The sequence below is a fragment of the Solanum lycopersicum genome, chromosome 4 (genome assembly GCF_036512215.1).
Source record: "Solanum lycopersicum chromosome 4, SLM_r2.1".
Taxonomy (NCBI): domain Eukaryota; kingdom Viridiplantae; phylum Streptophyta; class Magnoliopsida; order Solanales; family Solanaceae; genus Solanum; species Solanum lycopersicum.
In genome coordinates, this window is record NC_090803.1 from 2,504,353 (window position 1) to 2,520,569 (window position 16,217).

General features: G+C 32.2%; 1 protein-coding gene across 1 annotated transcript; it reads left to right on the plus strand.

Moving 5' to 3' along the window:
* Window positions 1-8,528: 8,528 nt before the first annotated feature.
* LOC101261013 (RNA demethylase ALKBH10B) lies at window positions 8,529-15,587 on the plus strand. Its single transcript, XM_004236869.5, has 8 exons — window positions 8,529-9,510; window positions 11,220-11,336; window positions 11,664-11,770; window positions 12,072-12,189; window positions 13,690-13,809; window positions 13,889-14,001; window positions 14,089-14,243; window positions 14,724-15,587. The coding sequence occupies exons 1-8, from the start codon at window positions 8,940-8,942 to the stop codon at window positions 15,346-15,348; spliced, it is 1,926 nt and encodes a 641-aa protein (XP_004236917.1). The 5' UTR covers window positions 8,529-8,939; the 3' UTR covers window positions 15,349-15,587.
* The last annotated feature ends 630 nt before the right edge of the window (window positions 15,588-16,217 follow it).

Here is a 16,217-nt window from a genome sequence, read left to right on the forward strand (position 1 = left end):
AACACCCAATGTAACAGTTAGAAACAAGCATAGGTAAGGGATGCAAAAGTGTCCTTAAATGTCAAAGATATACACAATCAAAGGCAAAAAAGGAAGATGTACGGCGATGTCAATAATAGTATATTCAGTGTAATCTCATTAATCTGGATTAGAAAGAGTAAAGTCTATGCATATTTCTACTTTTAAAGTTGAGAGACTATTTTTGATAGACTCCGACTAAAGAAAAACAATCCAAATTAAGACGATAAAAGAAACAACGAAAGTGAAAAAATTATGACAAAATATTAAGGTCATAACAAAAATACTATGAAGGTATGACAAATATTTAATTTGAACAATAACTACAATAAAATATTATGATAGTCAAAGTGCAAAAAATAACAAATACAAACATAAATTGGAAAATCCTAGCGGAGTAATGAGGATAAGGAAAAGCGAACGACACTTTAATATCTATTAATCTTCTATCCTAATTAGTATGCTCGACCACCTCCTTTCTCTGAAAACATTATCGATAAGTTTAGATGTATTATGTTATATCTAATCACCTTTTTTTATAAGTCAGGAGCAAAACTATAACCAAATAAGGTGATTAGGCAAACACTCCTCACCGAAAAATTATACGATGTATGCTTCTTCACAATAGTGACTCGTAGTCTAGAACTAAGAGTGTGTATTTGTGTTTTCGAGGTATGTGTTTTTTTTTTTTTGTAAGGTTCAATTCTCAGTACCTAGTTTTTTTAACACAATCTATTTTTAAACAAAAATAGCCATTATGAATCTCGTTTTTTCTTTATGTTTCTAGTCTTAAATTTTTAGTTACGTAATAATTAATATTTTATTATTTTTAATTTATATTAAGTATAACGCACTTTTAATAAATTATTTTTAAAGATATAATTAAAGATTATTATCCACTATCATACTTGTGATTATTTTTAAACTACTCTTTTAAAAAATATAAAATAGTTAAGAATCCTATAAGAAAAGGTAAATATGATATGGAAAAGAAAGTTTCGACAATTATCTCGAACTTTAAAATATTGTCATTTTATTTTTAAATTAGAATCCATCCACTCATCAGTAAAAATATAAAATAAAAAATATTTTGTGCACCTATAAGAACAATTACAAATATTTTAGTAAACTTCATAGTTATTATTAGTATAAACTATAAAATACGCAATACAATCAACCAATCAATAGATATGTTATTAAATTGAAATCACAATTATGTTCCCATTATGTAATGCATTCAAATATCTCCATGCATAAAAAGTTATAAAAATATACTACTTAAGATTTATGTTTAACAAAATATCAATATACTTATATTTAATTACAAAGTAAGTTTTTAAATTACATACATATCAAAATATTTAATTTTTATATTTGATTTAATTATTTTATCCGATTTTTCTCTCTCTACGCTGTGTAATTTCTTCCATATTTTATGGAGTGTTCTTAGGTATTTCTTACCTTTTTTTTTTGCTATTTATCTTCTCTTCCTTTAACATAAAGATTTTATGGGATCAATAAAGTTGGTACAATTATCGAGTTATAGTTTCAATATCTATTAGAATTTTTTTTTTACGAAATACTTTTAACATATATATTATTATTATTATTATTTTACGTTTTATAGTCTTTTATTGGGATAATATTAATGTATAACTTTTGAATGAAGATTTTTATGGTATCAATAGCGGTGATTAAAGCTTTATATTTTGTGTTTGCATCAAATATTACATTTTCAATATCGTAATCAATATATCTACCTGTTTCACGCCAAACAGAATGGTCAGTTCCTTGTCAAACATTAGGGACCAAAGCATGTTTATTCTGACAATAAATTGTAGCTTAAATTTGGTGTTTACAGCACCATTATGCACCAACGATATTATTATTTACAACAATACAATCAAAGATAAATATATCAAAAAAATCCAGCAGTTAACCAAATAAATTAAAACGATTAATTTCACCAAATAAAATCTAACTCCGAATGCAATCCAGCATATTGATATTCAAAAAGGATTAAAGTCACCAAATGAATTACTAAACCAAATAATTACTAAATATTCACAAAATGCTAAAGAATTAATAAAAATAAATCAAAAAGTGGGTTAATATCAACAATGATTCATACTACACCATTAATCAAACAACTTACGATAGACATAATATCTTTTTAACATAAATACGGCGTTTAAACTTTTCTTTTTGTATCAAAATTTAATCCATTCGTTAATCATAAACTTGAATATTACAACTCTTATCGAACGATACCAATAAAAAATCAGTAGCATACTGAACTTTCGTTCCATAAGTTTAATAGTTAAAAAAAATATTACTTTCACCAAATTAATTACCACAAAAGACAATCACTAAATCACTAACAAGTTACAAGTTATGTTTTCCATAAATTGTAGAGCATGAATCCACGTTTTTTTTTACCTTTTTTTTAATATAAAACATAACTTTGAAAAAAAACTATTGTTATATAGGTGGAAAAAAAACTATAAAATATAATGATAAACAAGACACTTTATTTGTATACTTAAGTTTTTTTCCAAATAATATATATTGTAGTTTTAAAAAATATTTTATGAAATTATATTAACATCCATTTAACTTTTAAGTGAGTTGTTACTTGTTAGTAATAAAACAGAAGAAATCTTTATAGGATTATTTTTTTCTATTTTAAATTATAAATGGTTATATCAAATCATTTTCTCCATCTAGAATGGATGACGTTAACTAGATTAAAAAAAATACACTTGATTTCTTCATGTTAGATGAGGTAAATGAATACTTAATGACACATTTATGTTTGTGAATATATACGTTTTTTTCCTACTTTATGTTTGGAGCCCGCATTAGAGTCTTGATTAAATTCAGATCGCGCACTGTAGAATTTATTTGAGGGTAAAGTTATCAACATGATTTTCTACATATTTAAGTTTGAATTCGAAATCTTTGATTAAGGGTGAAGTAGTTCTATTATTGTACCACAATAACTACTTCTAACGAATCTATTATTGGCAGGATGTAAAAGTTAAACTATCAAATGATGTGATGTATGGAATGAAATTGTTTTTTCCTTAACTAGAGTTTCGAGATTAAGCCTTGATATAAAAAAATCTTTGACAGAAAGCGCTTCCTCTTGAATGACGTCTTATGCAACACAAATTTAAATATAGTTAAATTCAAATACGAATAACGAATATCGAATGAGAAATTAAAAAAATTAAACTACCAAAAGTCAATGAATACCTTACATATTTACCATAAGGACTAGTTAGCCTGCCCTTTTTAGTTTAAAAGATATACTTAAAATTTTTTTTTACCGAATTTATGATTCGAAGTTAATGAATTTTAATACCTCAAGTCAAAATGTACTAATGATTAAATTTTCTGCATTCATTTATTCAATAAATTCTTATTACATATATACATATTATTAGACAAAAATTACTGAATTCTCATAAATTCACGTGTCATATTATAGATCCTCCCAGTCTATCAGCACACTTTGAAACTAGACCCTCCTAAATTTCATATATTTTAACAAAATTATACTCTATTTAAATGGAGCAAAGTTAGGTTGGGAAAATTTTATAGAGGAGGAACTATCAAATATAAATAGAAAAAAATATCATAGTTTTCGAATATCCCTTTTCTATTTTAACATAGTTTTTTAAAAAAGAAAAAGAGAGTACATTATTTTTTAGGTTATATATTCTTGTTTATTTATTAGAAATTTTAAGCTATAAAGAAGAATATAAGCAATAGTTGTCACCTATTATCAAAAAAAAAATAAATTCATAATATGTTCATCAAAATCTTATCCATCAACAATACCTATTTTAATTATTATAAGAATTAGAATTGAAGGAAAAAAGAAAAATGGAGCCATCCTATTTAGAAGAGTCTTCATTCCTCAAAACCCTAAACCCACTCCCAAGTCCAATTCACATTGTAGACTAATCTCTAGAGTCACTAGATAAGCAGACTTCTTTGTATTAGATTAGTCCTAACTTAGTCCATTAAATGAGTTTTATATGATGCGAATTCAATCAACTCAGCTTAATCAAGAGAATAAATTTTTTTATGTGTTTTATGCGTAGGACATTACAAAGAACACAATTTGTTAGTACAAGTTTACGTGTCACCTTATTCATACTTAAAGTTGAAAAGCATAAATACTAGTTGAGGTCAAGTCAAATGACATATATTATACCTAAATTATAATATAAAAACGTTTCATTTAACTTGATCTCAGCTAATACGTCATTCAGTATTGGATTTTGGATATATACAAACATATACATAAACTTTTATAAAATTGGCGAGTAGTTGTACTCATCTTACACAACATATAATACAAATAAGTTCGAGTGTACCTCAAACGAATTATCATATAGAACGATTGTTTCTACTTATTCAATTTTATATATGCTTAAGTATTTACTTTGCACACGTACAAAAAAAAATTAAAGGATAATTCATTATACACTGAAACATGCTCTCTTAAATGGATCTTATGATATAAGAATTAATCAGGTTTAGTCCATACTTCATACAAAAACGTTCCTCTTAAGTAGACCTTATATGATACAAATTGAATTAGTCGAACTTAGTTGAGAAATAACTTCTCTTTAACATGGACCTTATACGATGCAAATTGAATAATCTAATTTAATCAGATTATAATAAAATAAAAAGGGAAAATTAGTAAATTAATAAAAAAAATAACATATTTAGTAAATATATTCATACTTTATAAATATTAGTAATAATATTAATGTCACGATCCAAAACGAGCCGCGAGTGGCACCCACACTTACCCTACTATGTGAGCGAACCAAACAGTCTAAACCCCAACATTTCAACCATAATAAACAGAATATAATGCGGAAGACTTAAAACTCATTAACGAAATCAATTAAATAACTTCTAAAGTTTATCAATTACTATCCCCCAAATCTGGAAGTCATTATCACAAGAACATCTATCCTCAAATTACTAAATCTAAGAGTATCTAAGAAGCTAAAATAAGTAAAAGAGATGGTCTATGTCCGAACTTCAAGACATCAAGACGCGAAGGAAAGAATCCAGTCCGAGCTAGAAACAATAGCTCACCCTGAAGTCTGATTTTGCTGAAGTCTGGCTAGAGTTGCGGTTGAGTCGAAATCGATGGCACGTTTGCTGCACTCCACAAGTAACAAAGAGAGAAACATACAAGTAGGGGTCAGTACAAGGCACAAGTACTGAGTAGGTATCATCGGCCAACTCAAAATAGAAAGCAATATATATCAGATAATAGCATAAAATCGACTACCATACTCAACGGATAACAACAACAAGTACCATAACCATTGGCCACAACCCAAGCACATCTATGAGGACTCACGCCTCCACACCATACTCGTTTGGGAAATAGGTTCTTTAAACCTGACTATATTAACATATTTCAAGATTCATTCTTTTTACTATCCTGGTATCGGAACGTGACACTCCGATCCTCTACTACTATCCTGGTGTCGGAACATGACACCCGATCCACTACTACTATCCTGGTGTCGGAACGTGACACCTGATCCACTACTACTATCCTGGTGTCGAAACGTGACACCCGATCCTTTACTACTATCCTGGTGTCGGAACATGACACCCGATCCATTACTACTATCCTGGTGTCGGAACGTGACACCCGATCCATTATTACTATCCTGGTGTCGTTACGTGACACCCGATCCATTATTACTATCCTGGTGTCGGAACGTGACACCCGATCCACTATTACTATCCTGGTGTCGGAACGTGACACCCGATCCATTAACCTCATTCGTTTAGTTCATCAAGCCTTCTTTTATACTAAGGCATCATCATTAACAGAGAGGGTTTAAGGTTTAAGATTCACAACCTCATCTTTCCAACCCATTACAATTACATAATCACATCATACAAGCATACAATTAAGCATATAGAAGACTTTACAGTACTACCCAATACATATCATTCGCTATTAAGAGTTTACTATGAAATCGCATAAACCATAACCTACCTTCACCGAAGAATTGTGATCAAGCAAGCTATTCCTCAAAGTCTTTGCTTTCCTCTCCGTTCTCTCTTCTCTCGCTCGTTCGTCCCTCTCTTCTTCTGTCTCTTTCTTCTTTTTCTTATTCCAACTCTTTTTCTTTTACCCTAATTACCATATAATTAAGTATAAAAGATGGTAAAAGTAACCCACTAATTAATTCAAGGTTATCTCCTTTAACCCCCAAGTAATTGAATTATTAACATTAAACCACTAACTTTATAATCATAAGCAGGAATAGTCCAAAACACCCCTTAAAACTTTTAACAGAAATTCAACCCAGTCAGGGTTACGCAGCCTGTGACGGTCCGTCCTGCTGAGTCGTCACAGAGTTCAGAGACTCAATTTCATTTAAAACCCTGTGACGGTCCGTCGTGCCTACGACGGTCCGTGCTGCTCTTCCGTCGTGAAGTTCAGAGAGTTGATCTCAGTACCCAAATTTCCAGAATCTAAGTGTTTTGGAACGAGACCCCCTCGACGGTCCGTCGTGCCCATGATGGTCCGTCGTGGGATCCGTCGACCCAGACAGCTATTACCAGAATAAACTCTACTGCTCAAAACGACTAAACAGGTCGTTACAATTAAAAATGTCATTATTTTAAAAAAAATTATGTATCCCAATTTTCCTCCTATTTTATCTCCCTTTTTCAATTAATTCTATATATCCTTTTTTTTTTAAAAAAAAAACATTCTCTATCATATTTACCTTTTGAAATTGTTAATTGCCTCTCCCATATTTTGGTTGTTTTTTTTAATCAGAAATTGGATCAACAAAAATCCCTTTGATTGTATCCTTAATCTTTATCCTATTTTCAGATTTCTTTTCTGACTTTGTTTTTGTTTAAATCTTAAAAAAATATTGTTTGTACTTTTTAATTTTCGTTATGATTTACTCTCCAATGGCTGAATCCAAGAAGAGAGGTATTCATCTTAATCAACCAATTTTTAGTGATTTTTCATCCTTGAATTTATTTATTACTCAATAAATAGTGTATAATGTATGATCCGCTGCTAAAATGAGGGAAGAAAGAGGGTTATAACATTTACACGACTTATTGGTGTGCAAAACCTTCATCAAATTCAGAACGCAAATGTAGAATCTTCTTCTACTCGTGAGGATCTTGAAAAAGACGACAAAGATCGGATAGTTGTCGAACAATTTTCTATTAGTTTGTTTTGTATTTATAGCTTTTTTTTTAGAATTTGATATGCTTTCTCAATTTGTATTCAAATCACTATGTATACTATCAATATTTGTATTTATTAAAAATTTCATGTTGCATGATTTATGAATCTTGTATTTGTCCCTAATTTGTATTCATGTATGTCAACTAAGAAGATTTTTCTATTATTTTATTTGTATTCGAATACAAATACAAATAATATACATATTGAAATGAATTCGCCTTAGAAAAGGAAACAATATTTTGAAAAGAAAAATAAATACACACTGAAAAAATATACGAATAGAAATGTATTTCTTAAATAACTACATATTTATTTGACACACTATTAGAATGAATACAAACTAATAAAGAAACACAAGCTTCATTATACAAAATACAACATGAAAACTAGAATGGATACTAATACAAACGGTATACATATTGGAGTAAATACAATTTAAGCAAGGATACAAAATTTTAAAAAATAAAACAAATACATTGTGAGAAAAGCATGCCAAATACAGGTAAAACTATAGGTGTTCAAGTTTTTAAAATAATTTTTTTTTAAATTTAATAGATAAAACTATAATGTATTGTCATAAAGTTTCATAATAATAATTAGTGAAAATGAGATATTATATTTTTTGATTATATGATTTTCATAACAATAATTAGTGAAAAATTGATATTGAAATTTTATAGATGTGGCACTTCTTTAATTCCGTGATTTTTATAACAATAATTAGTGAAAATTTTGGTTAATAAAAGTGTTCAGAAACAAAAAAAAAAAAGATTAAAAAATTGGATATTTTTTAGAACAATGAAAAAAAGAGTTTTTTATAACATGACGAAAAAAAGAAGAAGATAGAGATGAAATTGGTGTATTTTGATAAAGTGTAACTGAAACACTTAACATTTGTTTCTTTTTTAAAATAATTATCTCCCCTGTATTCCTCTCAATTATATAAAGTTTATATTTTTTTAAATAAAACAAATAATAAGAACATACTTAAATTTTGATATTTTTACTGAATATTAAAAGTGTTGTTAATAAATTATATTAAATATTAAAATATTGACATTTTGAAAATTTTTACAAATAAAAAAGTATAATATATAAATATTTTTTTGAAAAAAATAATTTTATCCCGATAGTTACGTACTTTAATTTTGAATGCGTACAAAAATAAATATTTAAATTTAAATAAAGTTAAATAAATAAATTTAACATATACTATTTTATAAATATCATGTCACGTAGAATACGTGTGTATCGAGGATTGTGAGTATTCGTCGAGTGAGAGAGAGTGAGTCAAAAACAGAAAGCCACAAAGAAAACACCATTTTTAGGACCAGAAATACGCGTGCTCAATAAGCCAAAATTCTTCTTCTTCTTCTTCTTCATCTTCAACCTTTTCTAGATCTTCACACAGTCACACAGTGAGCTTTTTCAGATCTCACACATTCCCATATTTACTTTTCTGGGTTGTGACCAAAAATTCAAACTTTTCACTGATTTATTGCCGTTTTTTCAACAACCCCATTTCGTTTTTCTTCAGATCTGATGAAAATGAGCTGATTTTTTATGCCCCTTTAGTTTAATATACTAGAAAATATATTTATATTAGTAGATAGTAACATTTTCTGATTGATTCACTAAGGATCAAGAAATGCAATCGGGAAATGCTGCGGTGGCGGTGGCGGTGGCGGTGCCGGAGAAAAAGCACAGCAATGGAGGAGGAGGAGAGGCGGTGGCAGTGCCGCGACAGCATCAGCATCAACAGCAATGGTTTCATCCTCAGCAAGTGGATGAGAGGGACGGGTTTATATCGTGGTTAAGAGGGGAATTCGCAGCATCAAATGCTATAATTGATGCGTTGTGTCATCATCTTAGGTTAGTAGGGGAACCTGGTGAGTATGATGGAGTGATTGGGTGTGTACAACAAAGGAGGGCTAATTGGAATAGTGTGCTCCATATGCAGCAGTATCATTCAGTGGCTGAGGTGATCTATTCATTACACCAGGTGGAATGGATGAAGCAGCAAAAGGGTTTTGATGGAGGGGTTAATAAGGTGGGAAAGAGGAATGGGTCTAAAGGAGGAGGAGGAGGGGGTTGGAAAAGTGAGGGATTGAAAGATGGAAAAGAGAGTCAGGGTCAGAATTTTTCTTTGGATGCTCATAGTAAAACCAATGGGGTTGAAAAGATTGATGTTGTAGAAGAGAAGCAAGGGGACAAGAAAGGTGAGACGTCTCCCTTTTAGCCTGTACTGGATATGGTATATGTACTTTGTGTTTATGAGGCAATTATTTGGAATTTATTGATTGAAGGACATGGGATTCTATAGGCCTGTTAGTGATTACTATCTTGCAATTGATTATCTATTTAAAATTGTTGAATTTTAGAATCTTAGTTCCTTTCCATTTATTGTCAGGAGACAGGACATTGCTATTATTAATAATTTAGCTAATTGGTAATCATGGGTTGTAGAGATTTGGATTTATCACCATTTATTGATAATGATGTATGTTACTTATCCTTAATTAGAGTGTAATCTAATTTGTTAAATCTACTTAGTGATTGAGTATATTAATTGATGGAAATAGATCGAGTGCCACTTGTTTCCAATCCAAAATTGCTACTTTAGAATAAGTGAAATCGTCTGTATGAATTAGGACTAGTTTGGAGTGAGGATAAGGGATAGCTAATTGTGGGATTAATTTTAGGATGAGTTTATCGTGTGTTTGGTTGGGATAAAATTGAGGGATAAGTTATTCCGGGATTGTAGTGTTGCTTTTATCCCACATTGAGGGTGGGATAACAATTCCGGGATAACTTCTTCCCCAACCTAACGAGCTCTTAGTGACTTTCCACATGGTAACTATCTACCAAAGAGGTATTTTTGTCCTTTCAGTTGCTTCCTGGTTTAGAAGTGTTTGCTGTGCTAGTTTACTGTTCACATTGGCTTACTTAATTGATGGTTACAAGGGTATCATTAACCAGCTGTATGGTTGAGTGGAGCACATCTAAATGTTAAACTAAAAGAAGTCATTGCTTTTGATTTGTGCTAGCGATTGAGATTTGAGAGTGAATGAGAGAAATTCTAATGCTAGAGATTTTATTGTCATTGTAAGTAAATGGGAGAAGGAGTGAGAGAAATTAGGATGATGTGAATCTTGATATTAGCAACTTTGTAGTTATGCATTTTGTGGTATGGACTTTGATGCTAGAGTTTTGCTTTTTCTGGTATGCATTTTGCCAGCCATAATGCAATTGGACAGTGGAAAGAGTGTTGGAGTTTTGCGTTTGGTGGTATGGTTTTTAATCAAGTCTTGCAGATTATTCTGCCAATATAATTAGGATGATGTGAATCTTGATATTAGTAACTTTTACGATTGAGGCAAAGCTAATGAATTCCTTTAATTGTCTTCATATGATTGTGCTTACCAAAGCTCACCTACTTTGTTTACGCGGTGTCACACTGGGGGTGTGGAGCTCGCTGTCTCTTCCTTCACATATCAATTATGACTCCAGGCCTTAAATTACTTGAATGTGCTATAAAATGAGAAAATAATTTTGGGATATCTTATACATACTTTTATTTTTTGTATCCAAGGCGAATGCTTCAGTTTGCCATTGGTACCTATAGATCATGTTTACTCAGATTATTTGTGGGGATACCACTTGATCATGTGAAGGATATTATTCTGAACTTGGAAGAAAGTTATCCCTCTGACTTGATGCAGGCGGACCTTTCTCTTGGGTTTTGTACATTGCATACTTTCTTTACTGTTACATCATCACAAACCAATGTCAGAATCAGATTGAAGTACAGATAAACCAAAATTTGTTCACCGTTTTAAATGCAGATTTTTGATGTTTTCATGTAGCTTTTCTTGTGTGTTGTAAGCTAGAAAGTGATTTTTGCTCTTGTTCATTTTCAATGGAACAGAATTGGCTGCAAAACCAGAAGCAAATAGCTCAGTGAAGGGTTCAGTTTGCACAGAAGCTGGTGACTCACAAGGTGAAGTAGACAAAACTGATGATAAACGTGATTCAAACTCTGAAGGTATGTAGTTCATTTTTCTGATTTAGATCCTACTTTCTATCTGTTAGTAGAGAAACATTTTCTAGAGATGCATTGCGTTTTGGAATGTTCTAATAAACTGTATTACTTGTCCACCAAAGAGAAAAGAGAAAAGAAAGTAAGACTGCATTAATTAGCCATATCAACGTCTTCTATCAAGGGAATTATGTTTTCTGCTTGTTTCAGTTTGTATTTGTGAAAATTGATTGTGATGGGTGTGAGATGATATAGTATTGCTTATGTTATACTCATTTATCTAAGCTAACTACATTCCTTAGTCAGTAATCTTTTGCATGTTTACTTTATAAGGGTCTTCTAATGTGGAGAGCGAATCCCATTCCTTCCAAATACCAACTGAGAAGCAGAATGTTGTACCAAAAACTTTTGTTGCTACAGAGATATACGATGGAAAACCGGTAATGTTAAAATTTACTGCTGCTTGTTTTTCAACTTGAGAACAAATGTACAACAGTGCATTTTGTGAAGTCTAGGACATTACGATTTTGGTTTTCTTGGTATAATCTGAAGGATGTGTATAATGTAAATACTTTTATTGACCTTTGTAACTCCCTGCATAATTAAGGGAGCCAAAGGGCTTTTTACTTTTCCTACTAGCACCATATTGGTGCAATTTGTGAAATTCATCCGACATAGTTACTTGGCTCAAGATGTGAAGTTATTTGTTCATAATTTAAGAATCAGCGGTTTCTTCTGTAGGTTAATGTTGTTGATGGCATGAAACTTTACGAGGAATTGCTTAGCAGTTCAGAAGTGTCAAAACTGGTTACATTGGTAAATGATTTGAGAGCTGCTGGTAGAAGGGGACAGCTTCCTGGTAAGTTGTTTATTCTGTGTTTGGAGTGTGGCACTTGTCAATTAAGCCTTGATTTGACGAGTAAAAAGTTCATGCGATGTCAAACATGGGAAAAAAAACAAACCAGTCTCACTTATTCTATGTAGAGCAACATGCGGCTGTTTCCATGAATGATCTGAAACGCCTTGGGTGGTAGCTCTTTCTACACTTCATTTGTTTTTGATGTTTTGGGATTGTGGGCTGGGGGATGGGTTGGGTTGGGGACGAGAAAAAAGTCTATGAGTTGGCAAACATGGGAAAAGACAAAACAGTCTTATTCAATCTGGAGCATCTTGTGGCTGTTTCCGTGAATGATCTGAAACATCCTCCTTGAGTGCTAGCTTCATTTTATTTTGGGATTTTGTGTGTGGGGTGGGGGGTTTCTCGAATAGATAAGTTATATGAAACCTTTTTAAGGTCAATTTACCTTTGAATCTGAAACTAGAATCACTGGACCAAGATGATGCCTTTACTGAAGTTAAGACATATTCCCTCTTCTTACTTTGAATCTTGCCTTTTGAATACTAATCAGAATTGTCAAGATAGACCATGTGAGAGTAAGAGTTACTTTTTCTGCTATTACTAAGGGAAAGTAGTCCAATTTTGTATCAGCTGAGGAAGAATTTTGGAATCAAGCTCAAGTATTGTTGATATAGCTTTCAGTTTTAGTAGCCTTGCCCCTATTCACTTTTTTCTGTTTAAACAAAAATTATATGCTATTACATAAATTTAAGATCAGTAATTTTTCTCCTTCCTGTTTTACTTTCTCTCTTTAATATTTATTATGCTGTTTTTGCCTTGTATACTTACTTTTTTACTCCTGTTTAATCTTCATCTTTGATGAGGGGAGTTCTTATCTGAAACTAAATGTTAAAAAAGAAAGAACTTATTTTAGAAACTCTTCCGAATTATTAAAGTATTTCCACTGATAAAAAGATTAGGATACTTTTTGTCTTTGGTTGGACATAAAGGTCAGTAGCATGTAATAGTAGTTCAGGTTGTTGGGTGGGGCACATGGAATATCTCTGGTGATAGTTACTTGCAGTTAAAAGTTGAAATTATTTGCATTTTATGAGGTCACATTATCTTTAGTAATAGAAGACAAAATGGAATTACATCATTAAAAGATGGAAGTGGTCTGTTCCAATATGTATAAATATTTGTTGGGACAAGCACATTTGTTTAGGTAAAAACCGGTAAAAAGGTTTATTTTAATGTCATACAAATGCAGCTTCAGTATGCACTTTATGTTGGTTTAGCATTCTTAGGTACAGGGACTTCAGTTACCTGTTACCGAATGAAATGTTTATCAGTAGTGTGGTTTTCACATCATAATATTCGTAAATTCATTAAATGCAAGATAAGCTAGAGAGTTGAATTAGAAAGAGCATAGCCGGATCAGATTCTTGTGATTGAAGTGCTATCCTTTGTATCTGACACTTTAATATAGATGTCAATGATTAGAAATGTTTTGACAAGCAGCACAGGCATTTATTGTCTCAAAGAGACCTATGAAGGGCCATGGAAGGGAGATGGTCCAGTTGGGGCTTCCCATTGTAGATGCACCTCCCGAGGAAGAATCTGCCATTTCAACATACAAAGGCATGTCTAACATTTATGCAATAGGATAAACTTATATGTTTTTCTCTTTCCAGTGTATTTATGGGGTTCTTATTTGTAGACCGGAAAACGGAAGCAATACCTGGCCTTCTCCAAGATGTTATTGATCAACTGAGTGCTATGCAAGCATTGTCTGTGAAGCCGGATGCTTGCGTTATTGATATCTTCAATGAGGTTTGCAAGCAGTAGTTTCAGTTCTTATGGTCATGGTGATTTTGGTCAGAAAGCTTTGCAGATTTGATATAGTGCTAATAAATGTAGGGGGACCACTCACAGCCTCATTTATGGCCTTATTGGTATGGACGACCAATATCTACTCTGTTCTTGACAGACTGTGAAATGACTTTTGGTAAGGTGATTGGTGTGGATCATCCAGGCGATTATCGAGGCTCTCTCAAACTGTCTCTTGCACCAGGGTAGTCCTTTCCTCGGCCTTTTTTGTTCAATTATTTCTTTTTCTTTCAGTTACTATTTTGTCATGGGGGCATGTATTGAGGAGGTTGTACTTTTCCTTGAATTATATAACTTTGACTCTAAATCAGTCTGAGGTTGCAGTAACTAGCTATACTTAACTTGCAATAGTGTAATGATGACAATTTAGGATGAGAGAAGAGTCTTTAGTGGTCTGAGTAGCACATTGAAATGGTTTGAAGTAGTAGAAGCCATAAATATCCCACTAATTAGTTGACACAATTACTAATATATCTCTGTTAGACCAAAATCAACATTATCTCTATCACTTGAACTAAAATGCGAAAATAACCCTACACACACACTCTCTATCTTATATATGCACAACACTTTATGTTCCACTGCTTCTTTTTTCACTTTGCTACTTTGTCTCTATTTTCCTGGAGTAATCACCTAATGAATCTTTCTGCTTTGAAAATGCACAGGTCTGTACTTGTAATGCAGGGAAGATCAACTGAATTTGCGAAATATGCAATTCCATCCATCCGGAAGCAGCGAATGCTTGTTACTTTTACAAAGTTACAGCTGAGAAGAATCAAGTCTGGTGATAGTCAACGTTTCCCTTCATCAGCAGGAGGTCCCGTTTCCCAGTGGGTTCCTCCTAGCAGGTCATCAAATCATATACGTCGTCCTTTTGGGCCCAAGCATTATGGCTCCATGCCAGCAACTGGTGTATTACCTATTCCAGGTGTTCGTCCGCAGTTTGCTCCTGCAAATATGCAGCCAATTTTTGTTCCCGCTACGGTTGCACCAGCTATGCCTTTTCCAGCACCAGTTGCCCTTCCACCTGCCTCAGCTGGATGGGCTGTACCCCCTATTAGGCATCCCCCACCGCGACTGCCACTCCCTGGCACTGGCGTTTTCCTTCCTCCAGGCTCCGGAACATCATCCACTGACAACATTCCTGCTGAAAATACTGGTCCTCTTAGTGATTCAACTGTTTCTCAGAAAGTCAACTCAGATAGTAGTGAAGTACAAACACAAGACTGCAATGGAAAGGCAGATGTTAGTGATGCAGAGAAAGCAGTGGCTTGTGAAGAACAACACTAACATGCTGATTTCAGAAAAGCAAGGTGGAAAAATGGCAAATGGATCGATGGAGCCGAAGGTTTACGCCACAAACTGCAGTGAGTTTGAAGAAAATGTAAAGAGCAGAACAGCAATTGTTCAGAGTTATACTTCCATCAGAGCAAGGAAAGGAGAGTTACCTCTTCTTCATGCTCTTCCTTTTTGTTGTCTTGTCAGACATAATTATACATATATATATATATCTTATATTAGATGAGCAACTTAGTTACAAAACTTTATTGTAGCTTCACAGAAAAATTTCAACTCATTATATAAAAGTAATGAGTAGTAGTATTTCTCTTCTCATATATATATATATATATGAAGTCAGAAAAAAACTTGTAGGCTAAAATGAACTCTTGACATTTTCTTCTTTGATGATGTCTAATTAATTTTCTTTTTTCCACACTTGGAAAGAAAAATTTACTATTTGTCCGTCTTTTGTATGGTATATTTAGCTCTTCTTGTTTTAATTATTTCAATGGAAGTACATGTGAACGAATTAATTATTATTTATAGAATCTAAAAGTGCCAAATCTATAAAAGGCTTCGTTTTTCATACACTTCTAAGATTTTCTTAATTTATCTTATCTGAATTGTGATGAGATGATTGAGATTCCTTCATTTTAATTAAAGATCTTGATTCAAGCCTCCCACGATGGAAAAAATCACATTGAAAGTCCACATACAAGAAAAATAAAATTTTCAAAATACGTGATTCAATTTTATTTAAACTTCAATATAGCTCGAAAAATCCAAAATGAAAAGAAAAAGAAGAACACAACACGTTGATCATTTTATTTTTGTTGTATCCATGTGAGAGATACGTATAAGCAAAGATTTGAATAAAA

Bases quoted from the DNA above. Each gene is read 5' to 3' on its own strand.
- LOC101261013 (XM_004236869.5), top strand. From the start codon at position 8,940: ATGCAATCGGGAAATGCTGCGGTGGCGGTGGCGGTGGCGGTGCCGGAG. The intron at 9,511-11,219 runs GTGAGACGTCTC...TCAATGGAACAG, and splicing joins GAAGCAAGGGGACAAGAAAG to AATTGGCTGCAAAACCAGAA. The intron at 13,810-13,888 runs GCATGTCTAACA...TCTTATTTGTAG, and splicing joins TGCCATTTCAACATACAAAG to ACCGGAAAACGGAAGCAATA.